The following is a 23,523-nucleotide window of genomic DNA, read 5'->3' as shown; positions in this document are numbered from 1 at the left end:
TGATACAGAAAATATTAACACAGAATAAATGATTTTATACAGAATATTTTAAGATGATAAAACTTTTATTATTAGATGTACCTTTCACCCGGTCGGCATATCTTTTTGAAGTAACATGCTTGTGGCAATCATCACGACCACCATGTTCAACTGGAAAATCGCTATTGCAAATAATACATCTTGCATAACCCGTCTTTAAAGATGAAATAAGGAATGGCCAAATGCTTTTATATTCTTTACGTTTTTTTTGGCAGTTTTTCCGCTTTTTTGCCGAAGAACCCATAAACTGCATGAAAACTAAACTGGCAGCACATGTGTAGAAGTTTGATTTCCTGAACTTACCAATTTAGTTTTGATGCAATTCATGATTTTTTTTTTTTTTTTCGCGTCCTTGGTATTATAAATTTAAAAAACAGAAAATCATAATTTTTGGACCCACTTTCGTAGCGTCGTAGTTTAAAGCTGTAAGTCATAGAAACTATGATTTTTTCGTAGCAGTTAGCAGCTCTGCAAGAAATGTACAACTGAAAAATTTTTGAATTCTTTAAGTTAATTTTAAAGGAAATACAAAAATTTGAAGTGCTGTTTTACTAGTCAATTTGTCAATTAATAAATAATATTTATGTTTCAGCTTGTGTTTATTTTTTCAAGGGTAAAAACAAATGCTCTGCTTCCAGTGGCGCACACAGGAATTTTGCAAAGGGAGGATCCAAGGTCAAACACCTCATTCTCATATCATACCCAAATATGCCATCAAACATATTGACTTGATTTTTTTGATACCCGGGGAATGAAAAACAATTTTTAAAAAAACTTTTGAACAAATAATTAGCATTATTTAATGAAATATATACCTAAATAGATAACATGAAAGCAACATAATTATCTTTTACTTTTCTCATAAAAAATGGATTCAAGTTCATAGAATCTCATTTTAATTTGCAATTTAAAAACTTAAAAACATGGTTATTATGGTGCATTCATTTATAATCACCATTCTGCATCTTATAGGCAATTCGTAATTGGTTATAGGAAATCTGCGCAATATTTCAAAAAATCTTTTAACATGAGGATTTTATTTTTCCACTTATCAGAATTGAAATTATTGTTACCTTTGTTTGAAATTATTCAACGTACAAAATACATAAAACCATAATCAATCGGTAAAAAAAGCAAGACTTATGGGAAGAGATCGGACCCTTGTGTGCGCTGCCACTGTTTGCTTCTGAATAAAATTAAGTAGTACTCTTTATCAGTTGCATTAGCATGAAATATTTTGCCGAATAAAAAAGAAGAGAACATTTTAACATAAAATGGTATTATTTATAAGATTTCAATTTTTATTTTTGATAGAAAAACTTTCATTAACGCTTTGAGGTTTATGCCCGAGGGTCAATCGGGTTGCCGTTTTTGGTGAAAGGAACTAAGCCCAAGATTCTCTCGGGGTCAAATATTTACTCTCTTAGCTACAAAAGTACGAGTTCTATACATTTCTAACCTTTCTAGACATTATCTACAAACCTTTTACTTTCAAAAGAAAAATATAGATGGCAGCACTGGGCAGAAATAATTAAATGAATTGTGATAGAATAGGGGGATCAAACTCAAGTTTGTGTTTTGAAGTGTACTATGCAAAAGCAAATTTTATTAAATAATGTTTATTTTCAAATTAAACCTATTTTCATATATTTGTTCAAGATTTAGGTAAGTTTTTAATTGAGTCTGGGTAAGCTTTTATAGTTAAAAATTATGTTTTTCTAGTATAACTTTTTTTTTAGTTTCAAACATGCTTTTTTCGACAATTTCTTACTAAAAATTGTATTTTTTAAAAAATCATGCAAAGCACCAAAAAACCCCTGGAGGAGATATGCGGTCGAAAAAGCTCAGACCTGAAAGTTTTAAATATGTTTCAGTAATTAAAAAATGCAACTAATGCTCCCCTTAAAATATGTGAAAGCAGAAAATTTACACTTTTAAAAATTCTTTAAGATTTAAATGAAAAAAAATCAAGAAACAATCGCCTTGTTTTAATTGAGATAAAATGGAGGAGCAAACAGTCAAATTTTAGCTCCCGTGCGATTTTGTAATAAAATTATGAGAGTTAGTTTTTCTGGAAAGTATTGGCACGAGGAAAACAAATTCCGATGTTGCGAGCCCTGAAAATGGTGCAGGGGGCGGTTATAGCTGCGTTGGGGGGGGGGAGGGCAAGTGGTTTCTCGTCCAATTTTTTTGATACAATTATGGGAGTTAATTTTTCAGTAAGGTATTGGTATGAAGAAAACAAATTTGGATGTTGCCAACCCTGAAAAGGGTGCAGAGTTATAATTGTGTGTGGGGGGCAAGTGGTTTTCTGAAAGGTATTGGTACGAGGAAAACGAATTTGGATGCGGCTATCCCCAAAAATGCTTCAGGGGGCAGAGGGGGGGAGGGATTATAACTAGGGGGGGGGCAAGTGGTTTTCCATTCAATTTTTGTGATACAATTATGGGAGTTAGCTTTTCAGCAAGGTGTTGGTACAAGGAAAATGAATTTGGATGTTGCCAACCCCCAAAATGGTGCAGGTGGGCAGGGGGCGGTTATAACTGAGCTAGGAGGCAAGTGGTTTTCCGTTCAGTTTTTGTTATACAATTATGGGAGTTAGGTTTTCTGAAAGGTTGTGGTAGGAGAAAAACAAATTTAGATGTTGCCAACCCTGAAAATAGTGCAGGGGGGGGGGAGCAAGAGTGGTAATAACTGTGCTGGGGGGCAAGTGGTTTTCCGTTCAATTTTTGTGATACAATTATGGGAGTTAGTTTTTCAGAAAGGTACTGGTACGAGTAAAAGGAATTTGGATGTTGCAAGCCCCGAAAATAGTGCATGGAGCAGGGGGTGGTTATTACTGCATTGGGGGGGGGAGTGGTTTTCCGTTCAGTTTTTGTGATACAATAATGGGAGTTAGTTTTCCTGAAAGGTATTGACACAAGGAAAATGAATTTGAATGATGCTACCCCCAAAAACATTGCATGGCGGGGTTGTTACCCAGATGACCGGAATGGAACCTGCCCAACAGGCGATTTTAGAACTGGTAAAATGCTCATGCAAAAAAAGTAAATGCTCAATACTTCTATGCAAATGCAGACGCGGCGGATTTCCGTGCACGGATAAATGAGAATGTTTACATCTGGATGCTGCAAATTACTGTTTTAACTGGAAAGGGGATAGCAGTTCCGATGAATCTGACAGTGAAACGGAGTTTTAATTGGTGTTATTTATTAGTATTGCTTTTCTGACTTATTGTTCAAAATTCTTGACAGCAATATTCTTCTGAAACGGTTTAGCATGCAAAAAAGTTATTTTAATGGTTAATTTAAATGTATATATTTCCTTTCAAACATAGTTAACTAAGTGCCTATGTGTTGATATCTGCAAATATAATGCCACACTCCTGTTTTTATTTAACTGTTTTGGTAGCACATGGTTGTAACGGAAAATATCTGTTTTTCTGTTCTTTTACCTAAACTTTATAATGTTGGCATAGTAAAAAAAAATTCCAATATTTTTCTGAAATGGTTTTGTATGTAAGAAACCTTTTTTAATGGTTAATTTAAATGTAACTTTTCTTTCAAGCATTATCAATGGAGTGCCTATGTGTTGATATCTGTAAATATAATTCTACATTCTTGTTTTTATTTAAATATTTTGGTAGCACATGATTGTAACGGAAAATATGCATTTTTTGTTCTTTTACCTAAAATTTATAATGCTGGCACAATAAAAAAAAGTCAGTTTCAGTAATGTTTTGTTTCGTTCAAAAATAATTTTTATAATCTGCAATGAAAGAAACACCTCTACAATAATAAGTACAATACTAAGCAACCCATAAGAAACTAATAGGTTCATTTTTCATTATATTACCATTTGGCAGAATACAGATTAAACATATTTTGCTCATTTTCGTAACTTAAAAAATTAGGTACCATATTCTAGGCCAGTGCTTCTCAACCTTTTTTATTTTGCGGCACACTTAAAAAATTTCTAGCTCAACGGGGCACACTGAACTTAATTTCGCAATGGTAATATAGAAATTTTTTTATCATTCACAGGTAAAAAGACGATGGGGTGGGGGATTTTTTCATATGAATAAAAAAATTATAACTAACGTAGTATATTTAAATTTATTTAGAAAGTAGAAATATTTCGAATGTATTGAGGTTGATAATGAACAACAAAACTACCTATATCAGACTTAACAGAAAATTATGCTTCATATGTTTCAAAGCATTCCTGTCAAACATGTCATTAAAGTGCACAGTGCAGTTAAACGATTTATCAAATAATGTTTCAAGAAAGAAGCAAGCAAGAAATGAAAACCAAGCACATAACTTCCGTTTGACACTAGACACTTGAGCCTACCTTGAGGAGCAAAGATGCTTGATGCTTGGCTTTATGCTGGAAAAAGCTACACAATGTTCTGATCCAGGCTCATTAGAGATGATCTCTTGCTGTTTTTTGTAAGTGTGAAGGCTAAGATGCTGACTTCGAAAAGATATGTAGTTGAAAATGGTAGCAGCACATCAATAGCAAGACAAGAGATGGTGAGGTACTCATTCTTAACCAGTAACCAAAATTCGTCCAGAGACACTTCGCTCAACCCAAGTTTAAGAGTACGGTCGCTATTGAGGTCCATAAATTCTTCCTGCGCCTTCAAAGAAAGGTCTTTAACTGATGCATCCGCAGATGAAGAGAATGGATCGCGAATCCAGTCATACTGTTCTATGTCAGTATTCTTGAAATAGTGCTTAAACTAAACTTGTCCTGAAGTATGACTAAATGCTCTGCCACCACATTCAGCAGCTTTTCTTCCATGTCATTTCCTTCACATAACATGTTGATGGTTCGTTTGAACATGTCCAATGAGCCACAATCTACATCTTCTCTCCACAGCTGAATTTTCGATTTGAACCCGTTTAGCTTGTCCATACATGTAACACAAATTCTCTTATTGTCCTTGCATTTTCCGTTTCAATTTGTTAAGGTGTTCAAAAATGTCAGCCATGTACGCTAGTTTTCCCAGTCAATATTTGTCTTGCAACAAACTGGCGTACTGCATTTCGTTTTTTAAAATAAAAAACTGTCGTACTTTGCCCCTCAATTCGAAAATTATTGATAGTACCTTACCACATGAAAGCCATCAGCGAATCTTTGTATGAAGTAGGGAGTGGTGACCTGCATCCAGTTCTTCACAAAGTATACGGAGAAAAGGCGAGAATTAAGTGGCCTTGATTTTATGAAATTCACAATTTTCACGACTTCAGCCAAAGCTGACTTCAGCTCATCTGGTAAGATCTTTGGCATGAGAGCTTCACGATGGCTGAAACAGTATATGGTTTTAATTTCCAGTTTGCTAAGTCTCAGACCCGAGCTTTGAGAAACTACGATAAAATGAAATTAGTATCGGAACCAGAAAAGAGGAAAACAAAAGTTAAAGCTGGGGCTAAAATTCTGGGCGGGAGTGCACGATCTCTGCCTGGGGGAGGGGGCGATAATCCCGTTTGCGAAAGATTTAGGAAAAATTTTTTGCATAATTAGTTGATGTCGTGGAAATTAGAATCCGTTTTCAAAAACGGAAAGTAATAGGATCACAAGAAGTTAAAAGAGGTGAGGCAGCAAGTCCCGCCTCTCCCCTTCTTAGGTATGTCTTATTGCACAAGATCGAAAGGGTGAATTGAGAAGTTACAGAACGATACAAATGCTATTCGGTCGTAATTTTAAAATAAAATACATCAAGGCTCTTTCTTTTTATATAACTACGAAAATACCGCGGCACACCGGTTGCGAAGCCCTGTTCTACTTCTTAAATATCAGGAGTGCTTTAAGCTATGAAAAATTGTTGCGGGTGCATAAATTATGAAGAAATCGCTTGTTTAGGGAAACAAATAATCTTTCAATTGAATCCCCCCCCCCCATGCAATCAAAAAAAAATGCCTACTAAAATGTACAAAAAATTAAATTTTTAATATCAGGGGGCAATTGACCCCCCCCCCACCCCCACCCCGATCCTCAAATGACGGACCTGAGTTCAGATTACATATTTAATACGGATGAGGGAATATATTGGAAAAACGATGAAGTACACAAATGCGAATTTGCAATTGTTTTAATCGGAATGGGCGGGGGGGGAGCCTCTCCCCCCTATTTTCCCCAAAATGATGGACTTGGTTACCAGAAACTCCTTATCAATGGAAAGATCGGCAGAATTTTCATTCAAAGCCGGATGAATTTTCATTAAAAAACTCACTTCTTTTACAATGAAAAAGGAGCTCTTAATAGCCATGAAACACATGTCTGCAATTTAATTTTGATATTTATGCATAATAATAATACTATTAGTGGATTAAAGCATTTTAAGCTTTGAAAGCTTGTTGAAATCGAGAAATGTTGAATATATAGCTGTTTTATGTTTGCAGTTATACCCTCCCCCCCCCCCCGTCCCCTGCAGCATTTTTAGGGGTAGCAACATCCAAATTTGTCTTCCTCTTGCCAATACCTTTCAGAAAAACTAACTCCCATAATTGTATCACAAAAATTGAACGTTAAAACACTTGCCCTCCACCGCATTTATAGCTGCCCCCCTGCACCATTTTCGAGGTTGGAAACATTATTCGTTTTTCTCATACTAATACCTTTCTGAAAAACTGACTCCCATAATTGTATTACAAAAATTTTACGGAAAACCAATTGCGCCCCAGCGAAGTTATAATTCCTACCCCCTCGGCCCCCTTGCAGCATTTTCCGGGGTAGAAGCGTCTAAATTCGTTTTCCTCGTGCCAATACCTTTCAGAAAAACTAACTCCCACAATTGTATCCCAAAAATTTAACGGAAAACTACTTGCTCCCCAATGCAGTTATACCAGCCCCCACCCCTGCACCATTTTCGTGGTTGCCAGCATCCAAATTCGTTTTTTTTATACCAATACCTTTCAGAAAAGCTATTCCCATAATTGTATCACAAAAATTGAACCGAAAACCACTTGCCCCCCCTCCCCCCAGCTAAGTTATAATCCCTCTCCCCCCTGCCTCCCTGCAGCATTTTCGGGGATAGCAGCATCCAAATTCTTTTTCCTTGTGCCAATACCTTTCAGAAAACCACTTGCCACCCCCCACACACACACAATTATAACCCCTTTTCGGGGTTGGTAACATCCAAATTCGTTTTCTTCATACCAATACCTTTCGGAAAAACTAACTCCCATGATTGTACCACAAAAATTGAACGGAAAACCACTTGCCCCCCAGCAAAGTTATAATCCCTACCTCCCTCTATGCTGTCCCCCTGCAGCAGTTTTGCAGCAGCAAAAAAAAAGTGTCAGAAACCTAAAAAACATACATATTAAAATATTAAAGAAGTAATGTATAAAGAGGAAATGTATATGTATAAAAGAAAATACGAAGTGATCAACATTTTTACGTAAATCAAGTTGAGAATTTAAAGTAAATCAATAAAAGAATTGCTTACATAGCTGATTACGTCTTATTGGTAAAAAATGTGGAGTGACTAAGCATAAACCTAGATTTGTACATTGTATAATTCAATTACTAAGTTTTTCAATCTTCACTATATCAACAGAATTTTTTAATAAGATTGTGAAAGTGTGATATTATAAACTTACTCAAATTTGCAGTAAAAATAATGTATACAAATAGACCATACCTTTTAATTTCAATTATTAGCAATGCTGTAGCAGGTATTCCCAGTCCCATTAATACAAAAGCATTTAATATAGGATGAAGACAAGCCATTAAAGTAGCAGCACTACATACTCCAAGCATCAAAATTTGAAATGTTTTTCTGAAATAAATAAACATTAAAAGTATATAGAGTCTTTAGATTGCATCCAGAAAATGTAACATGAATTTATAAACAAAGAATTTTTTTCGTAAAAAAATGAGTAAAAAAATGCAACAGTAGGGGTGTAGCTAAGGGGGGGGGACAACCCCCCATGAAACGTTAGTCTCAAAAAAAGAGAAAAAGAGGGAAGAGAAAGAAAAAAAAGAAGAAAAAGAAAAAAATCAAAACGACTTTTTTCTGAGTAACAAAGGTCAAAAATTCACTTTGCTCCCCCCCTCCCAATGCCATTGAAAATCTGCTCCATGTGTGACCCTAAAGCATAAAGATGCCTCCCTCTGCTGCGACAGTTTTTTGATAATTGAGTGAAATTTGACACTTCGCTTTAGAAATGAGATTGATTTGTTAAATCCACTCTCTGTCCACTCCTCCAATTTATTAAATCCATCCAGTCTTTCTTTGTCATAGATTCTGCAAATTGTTAAATATGTTTAATTTTATGAGCCGCGCAGTGGGAATATTGCATACAGTTGAATCTGTATAGTTCGAATTTCACATTAAAGAAAAAAAATAGATAAAGAAGTTTTGAAATACGGGGGCTTAAGAAACTTTTTATAGAAATTTGAAATATGATGGTGAAAATTTGAAATCGATACTAAAGACAATATGGGCTCTTGATTAAAATTCCTCTTTATTAGTTTTGTTAGGTATTTATTCTATTATTACATTATTAAGTGCTTTATTGCGAGTTCATTTGACAGTAAAAGAAACTTTAAGCACATCTTTTTCAAGAAAAGGTCTTTTATTGCTTTTTGGTCCCTGATTTTTTTTTTTTTTTTTTTTTGGATTCATTATTTATCCTCTTGAGGTTAGCAATTGCAGAAAATCTAATTTGGCCAGTATTCTACGATTTTCCTTTTTTCATCACTTGAAAGAAACTTATACTTTCTTTTCACTCGTATCATTTCGGTTTTCTAAGGAATCACAATTTTAAGAAAGAGAGCAACCAGAGAACAGTACTAATCCAGATAACAGAGCGAAATGGCTTTTAACTTGAATGACTTATAACCATGAACTTGAAATGTTCATCTTAACATGTCAAACCTGTGAATTTCACCCCTTTACTCTTAGTACCCAAGAAAGTGCGCGAAACGACTGTCGTTTGGTTAATCTTCCTGGAAAGCCTATTCATGGAACACATTTCTCCCTTTTTTCCACTGCCTCCTCAGCTCTTGAAGACAATTCCTCTGTTTCTGAGTTGAAGAAAATGTTTTTGTTTGCTGCTTTAAAGATCATTGGCCTTCGAATCCGAAAATGATAGCATAACCGGAATTCGAGGCGATAGAGGTTTTTGTTGGTCTGGCCTCGTGTGTGTCATAGATCATAGTCAAAACGACCTTTGGGCAATTCCATGAAAAGTGAAACCAGTAGGTCAAAATTTCATATTGCAGTTATTTTGCTATATTATACATCATTGTAAAGCTTGAAATGTGTATTTTCAGAATATTGCATTGCTTTTTTAATAAAAATTAAATAATAATTTTTTTTCCTAGTTGGAAGTATGGTAGTCGGGTCTTCAAAACAATCAGAAAAAAATACCCCATTTTCAAACTCTTATTTTTAATAGCAAAATAAAAATAAACAAAATTAATTGCAGTACAGCTTAAACTATTAACATAATACTATAATAACATGCACTTATTTTAATTTTTTTACAAAATAAAATTAGGCAATTTAAATTTTTAAAAAATAAAGTTCAATGTTACGTCCGTAACAAAAATTTAGCAAAAGTTGTCGTTACTTCCTAAAAAATCAAAATTTAAAGAAATCCTTTTTTGTCCTTTTAGCAATTCATCAGAGTAATTGTTTACCATAGTTTAAAACATTAGAATTTCTTTAGTTTTTAAAAAAATGGCGTTACAGACGTAACATTTTTTGTTACGGACGTAACAAAAAGCAGTATGTTACGTCTGTAACACATGTATATTTCCAATTAAAAAGAAAAAAAGTACAGGATGGGCAATGAAAATATAGGGTATGACATGTAATATGATATAACAAAACTTCTGATACTGTGATTTTCAAAATTTTATAAATCTTAGTGGATATTTAATTTCATTTTTAAAATTATTGAAATACACATCGTCGCCTCAGAGCAACATTAAGACATCTAATCCTAGGAATAACACTAAGATATCCTACTGTTGCTCTGAGGTATTCCTCTCAAGGTAAAATTTTTTGTTCGCCAAATCATGCAATAAATTCAATTGGTGTTAATAATTCTAGATTAGCAATTAATGCTTAATAACGTGCATAAAAATATTCTAGAGGGTTCCCTAATTTCTCAAACTTTCCTTCATCAATGCACTATGACACAAAAAAAAAGTGTTCTCCAAGTAGGTTTTTGTGAAAATTACTTGATCATTTAACCTGATGAAATCCAAAGCATTTTGTGTGTAATTTTCATTAATAAAGTTTTTTTTTTTTTTTCAAAAAAATTTGTATTACAGATATTAATTATAGTTTTTTCTTCAAACTTCTATCATTCTGAAATCAGACCCAAATTGATATTACTTCTTGTTTAAAAACTAACTTAGAGATAAGAATTTGTCCTGTTTAATAGTTTAAACCAAAGTAACTGAGAGTTACTTTTTATTGTTATTTACTCTCCACAAAAAAATAATATTTAGATGACTGTTTCATTGATGCGTTGAATATTTTATAGTTTTAAAACTTAAATTAAAAAGCATAATTAGATTCGAGTTAAAAGTACTAAATATTAAACTAGCTACATCTGATCCTCAGATAAAGCACATTTAGTTTTGAAGCAAGATTTAGATTACCTAGGCAAATGTTGGCCATGACCAAAATGCATTTTTTCAATGTCAGTTTCGACCGTTTTTTTTTCCACCTTCGGCAAAAACGTGCCAATTCTATTAAAAAGTGATCGAAATCAAAGGTAACTGTTAAACCTTAAAAGAAATTTTGCAGTTAATATGTTTGTTGAGAGGTAGAGAAAATCATTGAAAATTCTCAAACTAAAAGTACTTCCTTGTAGAAGCCCCCCCCCCCCCATGTTCATGTTAAAAATTTGAAAAATTTATTTGTAACTGAATAATTCCACTTTTGTTTTGCTTAATTTCTCCTTGGATAATTTTACTTTTTATGATGCACCAATTTATATTTTATATTTATTTACATGGCGGTATATACATGGGGGCTGCTCCCTACCTCCCCAAATCTTTAAAAACTATTAAAGTGTAACTTAAAGGGTCAAAATAATGTGTTACTATAGACCATAGCACTCTCTGAACAAAAATTATTAGTATACATAAGCTTTTATTTGCTTTGTGCAATTAACATATCAGACATGTTACGTCCGTAACACTTTTTTGTTACGTCCGTAACAAATATATAAATTTCTATCATAAATTTTACAAACAATGTCCATGAAAACTTTATGGTTTTAGAAAGCTTGAAATCTCTAGAACAAGTATTTCAAAGAAAATTTTAGATATCTATGAATAATTCACAGGAATATTGGCAACTGTATGACAATGTATACATTTTGCTGTTTTCTGAGTTACGTCCGTAACAGGAAGTTTTTAATTTTTGTTCCTTTTTGTAATAAAGCAATCTGCACCCAAATTTTTGATAGCATTAATAACACCAAACTATACAACAGGAAAAAAAATTGTAGCTTTTTATGAAACCAAATTGAAATTACGCATGTTTAAAGTCTGTGATTGTTACGTCCGTAACGGTGGAATTGCCCCTTTGCTAACCAGAGTATCCATTGCAATCACATTGATTTTTCAACCAGTATTTACTGCGTATTCTTTTGGAAATGTACAGTCTGTTTAAAATAGTACATTCTAAGTGAAAGTTGTTGCGTAATGATGCGAGCAAGACAGATAACAAGCTTTTTTCAACCCAAAGAAAAAAATGAAAATGATGAAAAGGATTGCTCCAAAAAGAGAAAGTTAACGTTGTCTGAAGAAAACGAAGTACAGTCTGCAAAGCAGCAAGTCCCATCGGACCCTTCTGAAGGTAATTTTATTTTAATTCAAAAGAAAACTGCATAGCATTACATGAATAAAATGTTTAAAAACGAGATGAATTTAGATTATTTCTATTAGCTTGGTTCGGATTAAAAAGTAGAAAATAAAAAAAACTTCTGTTTATAATACCCGAAAATTGCTGTTGCTCTCTCAAATAGATCTTTATGTAAATTCTAAAGCAGCTAATAAAATTAAAAATAAAGACTTGAGAGGAGAACAGATGATATGCATTTGAGCAAATAACTTTCTACCGCCTATATTTCTTCCCTAACTTTTTTTATTCAAATTTTATTAACTGCTTTAGAATTAGCATAAATGTAAATGCATAAAAAGCAACATATAAATATAATGATATGAAAAGCAATTTCATTTTTTGCGGGTTATAATTGAAGAAGTCTTTTTTTACTTTATTTCATACTTTTAGTGCAAACCAAGTTAGTAAAAATAGTCTTTATAGTCTGACCACCGATGAGATTGAAAGTCAAACATCCAGTTTACAGGCGGAAATGGAAGTATCTATTATCTTTCAGGAATGCCAGCTTTTGTAGATGTGTGTTAGTCTCTAAATTAAGCAGTCACACTGAAATGAACGGAACACGCTCATCAGATATTTGATTTCCCCTGATTTGGATAGACTGGTTTTGACCAGACAATGCTAGAAAATTTCACTTTAAATTAAATGGAGGAAAATGAAAAACAAGTTGAAATTTTCCACCAACAGTAAAAAAATAAAAAATTCTTTGCTTTTGTTTTGTTTGACACAAGTGTCGGAATTGGGGTACCCCATTCCAAAGTATGTAAGATTCACCTCCCTCTTATTTTTTTTTAATACTAAAAAAATTTACATACATACACACACACACACACACACACACACACACACACATATATATATATATATATATACATATATATATAAAAGAAACTCCCCCCCCCCCAAAAGTCGGGTCTAGCTATGCCTCTGTGCAATGGTATAATCTAAATAAAGTGTTTATTACTATTTACAAATATCATAAAACGCACACACGTAAATGTGTTCACTTTATGCATATATATATGTAACATTTTTGCTGTCTCTCTTCTCTTCTCACATTTCTTTTTTAAACATAAAATAATAATAATACTGATTCTACCTGTAGTGTGTAATTGACTCAAGAGTTTAGAATAGAAAAATTATTCTTTATCTTAAATGTAATTCCGGGCCTGGGTAACACCTTGTGTAAGAAAAATGTCACACTCCTGTCACAAAAAGGGGGGGGGGGGAGAAAAAAACTATTTCTACTAGGAAAGTGAGAAAATATGTCACTTTCCTGGCATGAAGGGGAAAAAAATCATCCTACTGGATCAGAGGCGCCGACTTGCAAAAATTATTGAGGGGGCTAGACATCACCGGGGGTTTAGGTGGTTATGCAATCCCACGGAGGTTGCGCCCCCCCCTAAATAAAAGTCAGATTTTTGTACCTTGAAAATGCCAATTTACATACTTTCTGGTGTTTAATTTAAACAGACAAATGTGACATGGCGTTTTTACCGTAAAACAATCTAAAAAATGGTATACAAATTTTCTAGTTCAACTAGATCACGTCACTTGTCTTAGAAAGAGACAGTTTTTTGTTCTTTTCTACGGGGAGCCGTGCAGTGCCGTAGCGAGGCATTGAAAAAGGTAGGGCACTTGATTTGCATGGAAGGGCACTCCTAGAGATGTCGACTTTTAAAAAAAATATTGTAACGGGCGAGGGGGGGGGGGGTCTTGCCTCGGGAAATTTTCCAAATTTGAGATCAAAAATAGTGAGCTTCAAAGTTTTTTTTAAAGCATTTTAAAGTCATTTAATCAACATTAGAACCCCAAAAACTCAACAAGCCTGACACATATTTTTTGGCTTTGAAAAAAGGAAACAATAAATACAAACACGAACAGTATTTTTGTAAAAAGGAAATTTAATTAACGCATGTTTTTAAGACCAGTTGTTTTTTCATAAGTCATATCGGCTGACATATTCAAGTGTAAACGCAGTTTCTCAATGTCTAGGTCATTTTTGAAAAACTCACTTGATTTTTCAAAATTTGTTTCACTTTTGTTTAATAAAAGCAAGCACTCTTGTTCAACTGCAATGACCTATGTGAGTCCAGTTGATGTAAACCGCCCAATAATGCAAGATTGTACCATTTCACAAACCTCAATGTGTTGCCTTGTAGTACTTCAGGATTTTGAAAGTGTGTAGTGAGTTGGCTTTGTTATTTTCATACTTCTTTGGTGTACGTCGATTCCGAAGAAGCGAAAGGATCATCATTTTGTGACGGTTTTCCTTTTAAACACAATTCCTAAAAGCATTCAGAACTATCACGCCTCCCATTTAATATACAAAATCAAAGTCTCATATATTTTTTCCACATCAGCATAAATGAGCACGCCGCAGCGCTGCCCACTAGCAAGACTTGACCCGTAAGTTCGCGCACTGGAACAAATTCTTAGTGTGCTTGCAGCACCGTAACACCATCATTATTCACACCACTCGTTTTCAGTTAACCTGCTTACTACCATAATAATTATTTGTTTTAACTCATTACTGAATGTATTTTACAAGGTAAACTATCTTCAAACAAGGAAAATAAAAGATAAATTTATGAGTTTAGAAAGCATAAAATGACTAATAATTTTCTTGATTTATTGGGGGGGCTCTGCCCCCTCAAAAATATTTTTGAGGCTCGGGCCCCCTCAGGCCCCATGGAGTCGGCGCCACTGTACTGGATTTATTTTTAAAGCACTAGTAATAGATCGAGTAGAATAGAAGGATTCATTTTCAATTTGCTAGAAAATATAGGATCAAATACAAGCTAAATTTGGCAAAGGATAAATAAGAAAAAGTAGCACTAGAATTATATTAATTTATTTGTTTTTGTTCAGACAAACTGTTCAAAATGAAATGCGTCAGTTATCCATTTTTTTTATTTTAACTATCTGTGTAGCCTGGCTTTGCACAGTCTATCTCGAAAATAAAAGGTATGTCAAGTGACGCATGTTCAAAAATCAGGCTTCAACTAGAAAAAAAAAATACTGTAAAATTTGCCGTCAAAATAATCTTTCTATAAGAAAGAAAACAGCAAATCAAAAATTCCCAAATAAATTAAACGCAATCTTCTTGATCATCTTCTACTGGCAGTACAAAAAAGAAAAAAGAAAGAAAGAAGATAAATCGCCAAATAATAATCAAAAGGGAATATTTTTAACAAAATTTTATTTAGTCACAGTCGAGAAAAAAGGTGGCAACAATCTGAATTCTTTTCACACTAATCTAAAATGAGATCACACAAATGATAGCCTTTTAAATTTTTTCCCAGTGATTTTACAGCCTTTTTTTTCCCCCTTGAAATTCGAAGGAATTAAATCAATTTTAGGGTTATTTTTTGCGAGCTTTCAAATGGTGCTAAATTTGAACAGATCAGATAACTATTTCAGGTAGAAAGAGCCATTTAATGCCATTTTTGGGCCTTAACATTCAAATGGTTTGGTTCTTCTTCGGCGTTCGAACCCCCCCCCCCCCCTACCTTCCTTCTAAGGTGCTCAATTACTTCCTTACTAAATTGGGTCAAGATCTGAAGTAAATTGTAAATTTGTATAGGAAACACATGTATATATTCTTTGTTTTATTTATATAGATTATAAATGATATTTTAAACTTCTTTTGTAAAAAAATAGAGCAATTTTCTAAAACTATGTAAGTATTTTTCAAAATTAGCAGATTAGAATTAGCAAATATAGGACGTTAAAATTAACGTTAAAATTGCTATTGACGTGTTGGTTTACCATTATGTCCTATGTTAAATTTTATTCAGTAACTGATAATGATAATGACTTTAATGATTGTGACCATATATTAATTTTGCCAATTAGTAATAAAAATGTAAACATCTTGGTGCTTGCCAAGAAAGAATGACATTAATATTTAATAGAAGACATTATTAGAAAGGTAAAACCTCCTCGGCCAATCCATAGCAGATACAGAGTTGTCAATTCTTGTTTTCCAGAAAAACTTTAAATGTTAATACATAGGTTTTGTTTTATCAAGCAACACTTTTTGATTCAAGTTACATTTTTTTTCTACTGTAGTTAAATTTTTGATAACCCTTGATGAAACTCCACTCTCTTGGCAAAGCTTGGCGCCCTTATATCCTGTGAAAATTTCACCCCCTATTTTGAGAATAAATTTTATTAGGATCTTTACAAGATCCTAATAAAAAGTAAATATAATTGTTCTTAGGATTTTCTTAAAGCATTTTTTATTTTAATAGAACCTGTGATAGGAAAATGTTAGGTCTTTTTAGAATCACCCAACTGATAAATGAGCCTGTACATAAACACTGGGTATAATGTACCCAGTAGCAGCACTGTGCTGTAAGTCACAGATTTTTGAGAAAGTCAGCAAACTATTTCTTAGCTGGGTAAAAAATTTTAAATACTTTTTTAAGCCAAAGTTATCTTACATGATTACGAAGATTTGGACATATTTTCTGGGACCCCCCCAGCCCTTGGGACTTTGAGTATTGAGAGTTGACTGTACATATTTTTTTAACAGATCATCAACCTCCTATCTGCCATTTAAGCGTACATAATGAAAAACCCAATTCGTAAAACAGAAAAAAAAAATCTGACTTAACTGCTTCTGAAATAACTAATACTCTATATAAATTAAGCTTGAATATTTCAGGCAACAAAACAATAAATAAATAAAAAATGTTTTAGTTATTAATTTATCACAAGCCACAAAATAGCAAAACGGTTTTTGCAAACTAAATTTCTTGCTGTGATGAAATAAGTCATTCTAAAAAAACTTGAATGTTATTTTTCCTGTCTGATTTTTTTTCTACATAAAAAATACATAACTTTAAAAATAAAGCTGTTCAACACTTGCTTTAGATACACTAAATTATTTATATTTACCTGTCATGCACCCCAAATGCAAAATAACGTCTTGGTAACCACATTGCAAAAGCAGCCATCAAAAGCCATAAAATAGCCACTTCATCTAACAATTGTCCAACAAGACTGAGAGTTGCATGAAAGTAAGCTGAAGTCAGACCAACTGTTAACAATAAGCCCCAAATTAAATAAACTCCACGGTTTACGCATACAGCATATTCTCTAAATAGACCAGTCAGCAGTGGTGGGTAGATGAAAAATAGAACATTGCTAACCTGCAATATAATATCAATAATAATTGAGAAATGAAGATAAATAAAATCAACTCATAACTTTATTAAATATAAAGCAAATTGCAAGGTAATTAATTAAAACTTTTAGGATTAATTAATAAATGGTTTCTTTTTTGCACAATTTATGTATTATGCTGTCCACCTTGTTATGCCAAGATGCCTTCTTTAGATGCTTAAATCAATTTGGCAGTGCTGTAAAAAAGCATTAAAATAATTATCATGGTATGGACTTGCGGCTTTTACAGAGCTTAAAAAATATTTTTTTAATCTTTATTACAGGGCTGCCACTGAGTTATGGTCCTAAAAATAGTCGTGTTAGTAGCATCTCAAATGAACAATAGTCTGCAAGATAGTCGCTAAATAAGGAAAATAGTAACTAAAATAGTCTTCCATTTTTAAAAAAAAAATAGTATTAATAATCAAATTATGCATCATATACTTGGATGAATAGACATACCTCAGCTGGGTGGGATATAAGTGGGATCACCTGGACAAGAGGAGTTCTCTCCGGTCATACACAAATAATGTTCCCGACATGGTTTTGTATCAATCTTATTTCAATGACAAGAGTGTGAAAGCTGAGCATATATAAGAGATACAGTATATCACCAAATGTATTGGGACACTCTCTAAAATTCACATTTTTAAGGATTTCTCGAGAGGTAAGTGACCAATTGTTCTGTAACTTTTGTCACATAAAAAGTATGCTTCAGTTGTCGTTTTTCAATAAAAAGTAAATTCCCCATGCATTTAGGGGACCAACAATAAATTGATGAAACCAAAACTGTTTATTGATCATCCTTCCTCATAAACAGCTGCGTATAAGCTGTTATTTTCGGAATTTAATTTACTTACTGTGAACAATAATTTTATACATGAAAGTATCTCTTATATTCACTTCTAGTGGTACCCGCATGGCTTTGCCCGTAATAGAAAAAATTAAAAGGTCTTTTGGTTTGCATGTATATTTACAAAAATTGTATGGTGAATTTTCTCGCCAATTGGCTTGTATCCATGTTACGGTTCAACGTTATGATAATTTTGTATCTCGGCAATTGGCTTGTGCTCATGTTATGGTACCACGTTATGATGATTTCGTAATTTATTCGTCCATCTTATGATATTTTTGTTCTTAAAATTGGAATAGAAAAAGAACCACATCGAATTTTCGAAAAATCGCTTCGAGGTGCACACCCCCATGCTATAAACTAACTTTGTGCCAAATTTCATGAAAATCCGCCGAACGGTCTAGGCGCTATACACGTCACAGAGATTCAGACATCCAGACATCCTACAGACATCCTTCAGACAGAGAGACTTTCAGCTTTATTATTAGTAAAGATAAAGAAGTCAGGGGTTCTCAAACTGGGTGCCATAGGAAGAGGCAAGGGATGCCAGGGAGTGTCCATGGTATCCATATACGTATATGTTAGGTGGGTGTGACCATATAGACAAATATAGCCATCCCCCTATTTTTTTGATGTAGCACAATAAAATCTCGCCATATCGTGTCTTCATTGTCATCACAAAGCCTGGATGGTTAGGCCTTTTCAACTAGCAGTTTTATTTTATTATCAGGCAACAATGTAGCAAAAGTTATTACACAAGAGAGATGTCAAAACTATCTCATCTTATTTGATAGTAGGTTTTGTTTCTACGTGGTTTACTGTAGTTTACTAACATTTTATGTAGTTGACAAATTCAAAATGTCTCTTAGTGTATCGTTATTTTTTCCTATGATTTGATAACCTAGAAAAGTAGATTGCACATTGGGGCCCAATAAGGCAATCTGATGAATATGCAAAAGCTGCTGTCAATTCAGTCATAAATGAGCATGATATTTAGTTGTGAACATTAATATGGCCTTATTTAGCGCATTTACCTTACATAATAGAATGGTGCCGCAATAAAATTCTAATTCGTCACAGGGTGATGTGAGTCAAAAAAGTTTGGAACCCCTGCACTAAGATATAAACATTCTTTCAAAAATATCTGTTTTGTTTGCATGCTTTTGGTTCATAACACGCAGATTTACAACCTGACTTACCAAACTATCAGAAAACTTAACAGCATACAAGAGAACCATTCTAAAATTTAAAATCAAAATTTGGAAAATTGATGAAATATGAAAATATGTTTAAAGTAATAAAATTTTCACTGGGCATACAGGAAAGATAGCAACTTATAACCTTCACAATTTAAAACCCAAGTAAATCCCTAAACTCTTTATTAAATTCCAGTTTAATATCTTAAAAATTTGGAAAGATATCAGCGATCTAATGTGCTAAATCTCAATAATTCAAGGATCGGCAATGAATCCAATTATTTTAATTAATGTTATGATATGTTTAATGTGAAATTTTAATTAGTAATGTTAAGTTTTAACAAATGTTAAGCATGATAAAACAATTCACCAAACAATTAACTTTGTAAGAAAATGCGTTGGGGGGGGGGGGGGGCTTCATATTTCTTCTATTTGTTTTCCTTACAAAAATGTGAATAGACAGCACCACAGCTTTTTTTACATTAAAGTTCATTTTTTAATCAATTATTTTATAATACTTTAAAAAAAAATTTTTTTTTGTTTAACTATTATTTAATTAATTACTTTTACATTTCCATCTTTTACATCCATTTTATTTTTACATTTTAGTTGCTTTTAGGCTGAAATAGTAGCAGATTTTAACAAAATAGTCGTTTTTATCTTAATTTAGGCTAAAATTGTTGTCATAGTCTGCAGTTCTTCAAATATTCGAAATAGTCACTTTTTTAGTTGCCAGTGGCAGGCCTGTTATTATGTACAAATACTAGTGGTACCCACACGGCTTTGCCCATAGTAGAAAATTAAAAGGTCTTTTGGTTCGCCAGTATATTTACAAATAATGTATGATGATTTTCTCGCCAATTGGCTTGTTTTTGTTATGGTTCCATATTATAATGACTTTGTAATTTACTCGTCCATCTTATGATAATTTTGTTCGGGAAAATGTTCTTAAAATTGGATTAGAAAAAGAACAAAATCGAATTTTCGAAAAATGGCTTCGAGGTGCACACTCACATGCTACAAACTAATTCTGTGCCAAATTTCATGAAAATCAGCAGAACTGACTAGGCGCTATGCCCGTCACAGAGATCCTGACAGACAGAGAGAGAGATCTGGACAGAGATATATCCAAACAGAGACTTTCAGCTTTATTATTAGTAATAAAGATCAAGGAAAGTTTTCCTCAATGGGTAGCGAAGAGAAAAAACTATGAAGATCCATTAGTACCACATCACTATTTCAATAAATAACTAGCAGTTCCCCTCTCAGCGATGCCCATGCTAAGAATTTAAAGGAAGTCCGTTGAATAAAGAAAATCTCCCCCCCCCTCCCCAACCCCGATGTGAAATGATCATTTTTCTTGAACTAAAATGAGTAAAAACCGTTTCAAAAAAATCTGTTAAAGTTTCTTCGGAATTTAAAACTATTTGGCAAAACATTAAACTAGATTTACAGTTGCTTAAAAACTCTTTACCGTGTGAAGCGGTTTTTCCTGCAATTTAAACTCTTTTGCCAAATAAACAAAAACAGCATCAAATGGTATCTTTTAAGTGTAAAATAATCCTGCAACTCTAGTATTGTTTACTGCCAAACTCACCCAACAGCCATGCTATACTGTAGCATTTTTAAGGCATATCAAAAAAGAATTTCAGATTTGAGGGTGTCTTATTTAAAATGATGATCAACAGTTTTGATTTTAACAAAAAACAGAATGCAAACGTCAGGTGACTTCATAAATTGGCCAACAACTTGGCCTTGTTGCCAAAAAACAAATTAAAAAAAAAAAAAAAGATGCTGAATCCAATGTCAGCTAAGCAATATTAACTTGGTTCGATTATAATCAACTCCAAGGAAATGTTCCGACTTCAACATTTCCTTTGTTTTGCAGATACATCAACAATCTCTGCAGAATTGTCTTTTCTGCACATGGTTTGCAGCTTCCCACAAATGAGGTATTTACAATTTTCAGTAAGAGATTTTCCATGTAACAAGTTTTCTTTCAATGCTCTAAAAACTTACAGTGTTGACAAATTCAGCAATAACAGGTGATATTAAGTAGTTTCCTTCACACCAATCCACAGGGGATGTTCCTCTTCTTAGAGGCCAAGGTGAATGCTGCATTATTACAGATATAGTAGTAGCTGTAAAAGGAAGGAGGATTCAAACGTAAAAATTTCATGTGCAAGGATAATTGCATCAAAATAAGATTGAAAACTTTCAAAATCACGAATAAATAAGCAACAAGAAAAATATTGTATGATGCTAGTAAAGTACATATGTTAGTAAGGCAGAGAACAATTAGATTTAAATTTTTAAAAAGGTCCAAAATATAATTTGTTGGGATTATACAGGATTCAATGTTTTAAATGCTAACCAAATATCAAATGTATTGTTAAAATTTAGCTTAAAAATTTTAATTTGGCGAAAAATTTTAAAAATACAATTATCGGGGCTCCCAACACATTTTAGCTTCAAAAAAGGGTAAAAGAGGACCATTTTCAATCAAAAAGAGGACTACAGGGGAACAGTTAGGATTAGAAAAAGGACCTTGGGAGGACCATTCATTTAAACCCAAGGAAGCACCAAAGGGCAAATTAACTACCTGCTGGGCTAAATCTGTGAAGATAATTCGTTAATTAACCATAATACTGATTTTTAATGATACAATTCCTTTATCACCTTCTGCATAACTGATCTTTTTATCCATAATAATATTATTTACACAAACATTTGGATGGGATGGGGGGGGGGAGGCACTTAGTTCAGCACTTAAGGCAGCCTCCTTGGAACTAAATAAAACAGGCCTAATGATACATTTTAAATTGAACCAGGGTTGCAGGTAGTCTCACTGAAGGATAGATGAAGCTGTGCTTCATCTTTCTTTAGTTAAAAATTATTTTTGTGTTTTTCTGTCTTGTAATGCTCCTTAATAGTGTTATATCCCTTCTCAACTGATATGAATCTATCGCACACTAAACAGATTTACTGTATTGAAAGTTTTCCTAAAAATGTCTGAAATGCTCAATCACAAAGAGAAGCAGATCACATGAGGCTTAGTTTTTCAATTTTCATATTCAAAGTATATTTTCAAGAATCATAAAGCTTACATTTAAAAAAATAATACTCCATGATTGTAGGGCTATGAGTGTTTTGAACTTTTAGGGGGGGGGGAATTCCCCCCTTTAGCAGACATCATAACAATGAAATGATGTAGTACACAAATTCAACCTTATAAATATATATATAATTCAACTTCGTTTTAAATACAAACGTTACTTTAAAATGTTATGTGCTCAATTGTTTAGATGTAATATCCCCCCCCCCAAAAAAAAACAGTAATAATCGAAAATAAGCTAATAATAATCAAAATTAGGTTTGCAAAACTAAATAAACTTGAATTAAAGAACACAAAAATTATTAATTTTTCAGTTATTTAAATAAAAATTAAATCGAGTTAATCTAACGTAGCATGTCAAAATAACTTCTAATTACCATAAATATAAAAATATTTATGAGATGCAAAGCAATTGAAAGCTCACAGACGCAAATTTTCACGAACGAAGTTCAATGTTGGCATGTTTCCCATAAAATAAATTTATTTATTTTCTACTAAATTAAACATAAAACATGCTACTCTAAAGTAGCATATGTCAAAATAACTTCCAATTGTCCAAAACATTAAAATGTTTACAAGATGCAAAAGGATTGAAATTTTAAATGGAGAAGCAATTTCCCACGAAGTCCGAATAAGCTCAATGTTGCCTTGATTTCCAAAACAATTCCTCCATTAATTATTGAAATTGAACGAAAAATAAGCTAAGCTAAGGTAGCACATGTCAAAATCACTTCGGATTGTAAAAAGCATTAAAATATTAACAAGATGCAAAAGGATTGAGACCTCAAACATGAAAGCAATTTTTCGCGATAAATCATATTGAATATATATGTTCAGAAAATTGCACTAATGAAATATTTTTAAAAGAATCACAAACACAATCCAATGATTTTTGAAAGAATTCGAGCAATAAAGAAACTTTTTCAAGGTTTTCAAGCATTAGAAAATGACCTTTTTTTCCCCCCAAGAGCTTTTCAAGGGTTTCCATGGGCGTATGAACCTTGTTTAACATGCGGCGCGTTTGGGTGTACAGTAGCTTTTAACGAAATGAAAAACTTTTAAAATCTGATACTTAAGTAAAAACAATATAAAAGCGAACTAATCAGACCAAAATGTTAAAAAGCGGTCTAAAGTGGACTTTACCATAAAAAATTGACTTTGGCGGGAAAAGCGAACCATTTGGGAGCCCTGAACTATTCATGTTTTGGAAACAAGGAGAGAAAAAACTCAAAAACTTTCCATGCCCTACCAGGCATGTTTGTATAAA

General features: G+C 33.0%; 1 protein-coding gene across 1 annotated transcript in view; it reads right to left on the bottom strand.

The window, feature by feature from the left end:
• LOC129221755 (alkaline ceramidase 2-like) overlaps positions 1–23,523 on the bottom strand; it is a 33,411-nt gene that overhangs the window by 5,415 nt on the left and 4,473 nt on the right. Inside the window, exons 2-4 of the mRNA XM_054856191.1 lie at positions 21,161–21,282; positions 16,826–17,079; positions 7,691–7,828 (exon numbers count right to left, since the gene is read on the bottom strand). Coding sequence (XP_054712166.1) covers positions 7,691–7,828; positions 16,826–17,079; positions 21,161–21,262 — 494 coding nt within the window. The 5' untranslated portion in view covers positions 21,263–21,282. The remainder of the gene's footprint in view (positions 1–7,690; positions 7,829–16,825; positions 17,080–21,160; positions 21,283–23,523) is intronic.

The sequence above is a fragment of the Uloborus diversus genome, chromosome 1 (genome assembly GCF_026930045.1).
Source record: "Uloborus diversus isolate 005 chromosome 1, Udiv.v.3.1, whole genome shotgun sequence".
NCBI lineage: Eukaryota > Metazoa > Arthropoda > Arachnida > Araneae > Uloboridae > Uloborus > Uloborus diversus.
The sequence above is the reverse complement of the archived record's forward strand: the minus strand, read 5'-3'. Positions and strand labels throughout refer to the sequence as shown.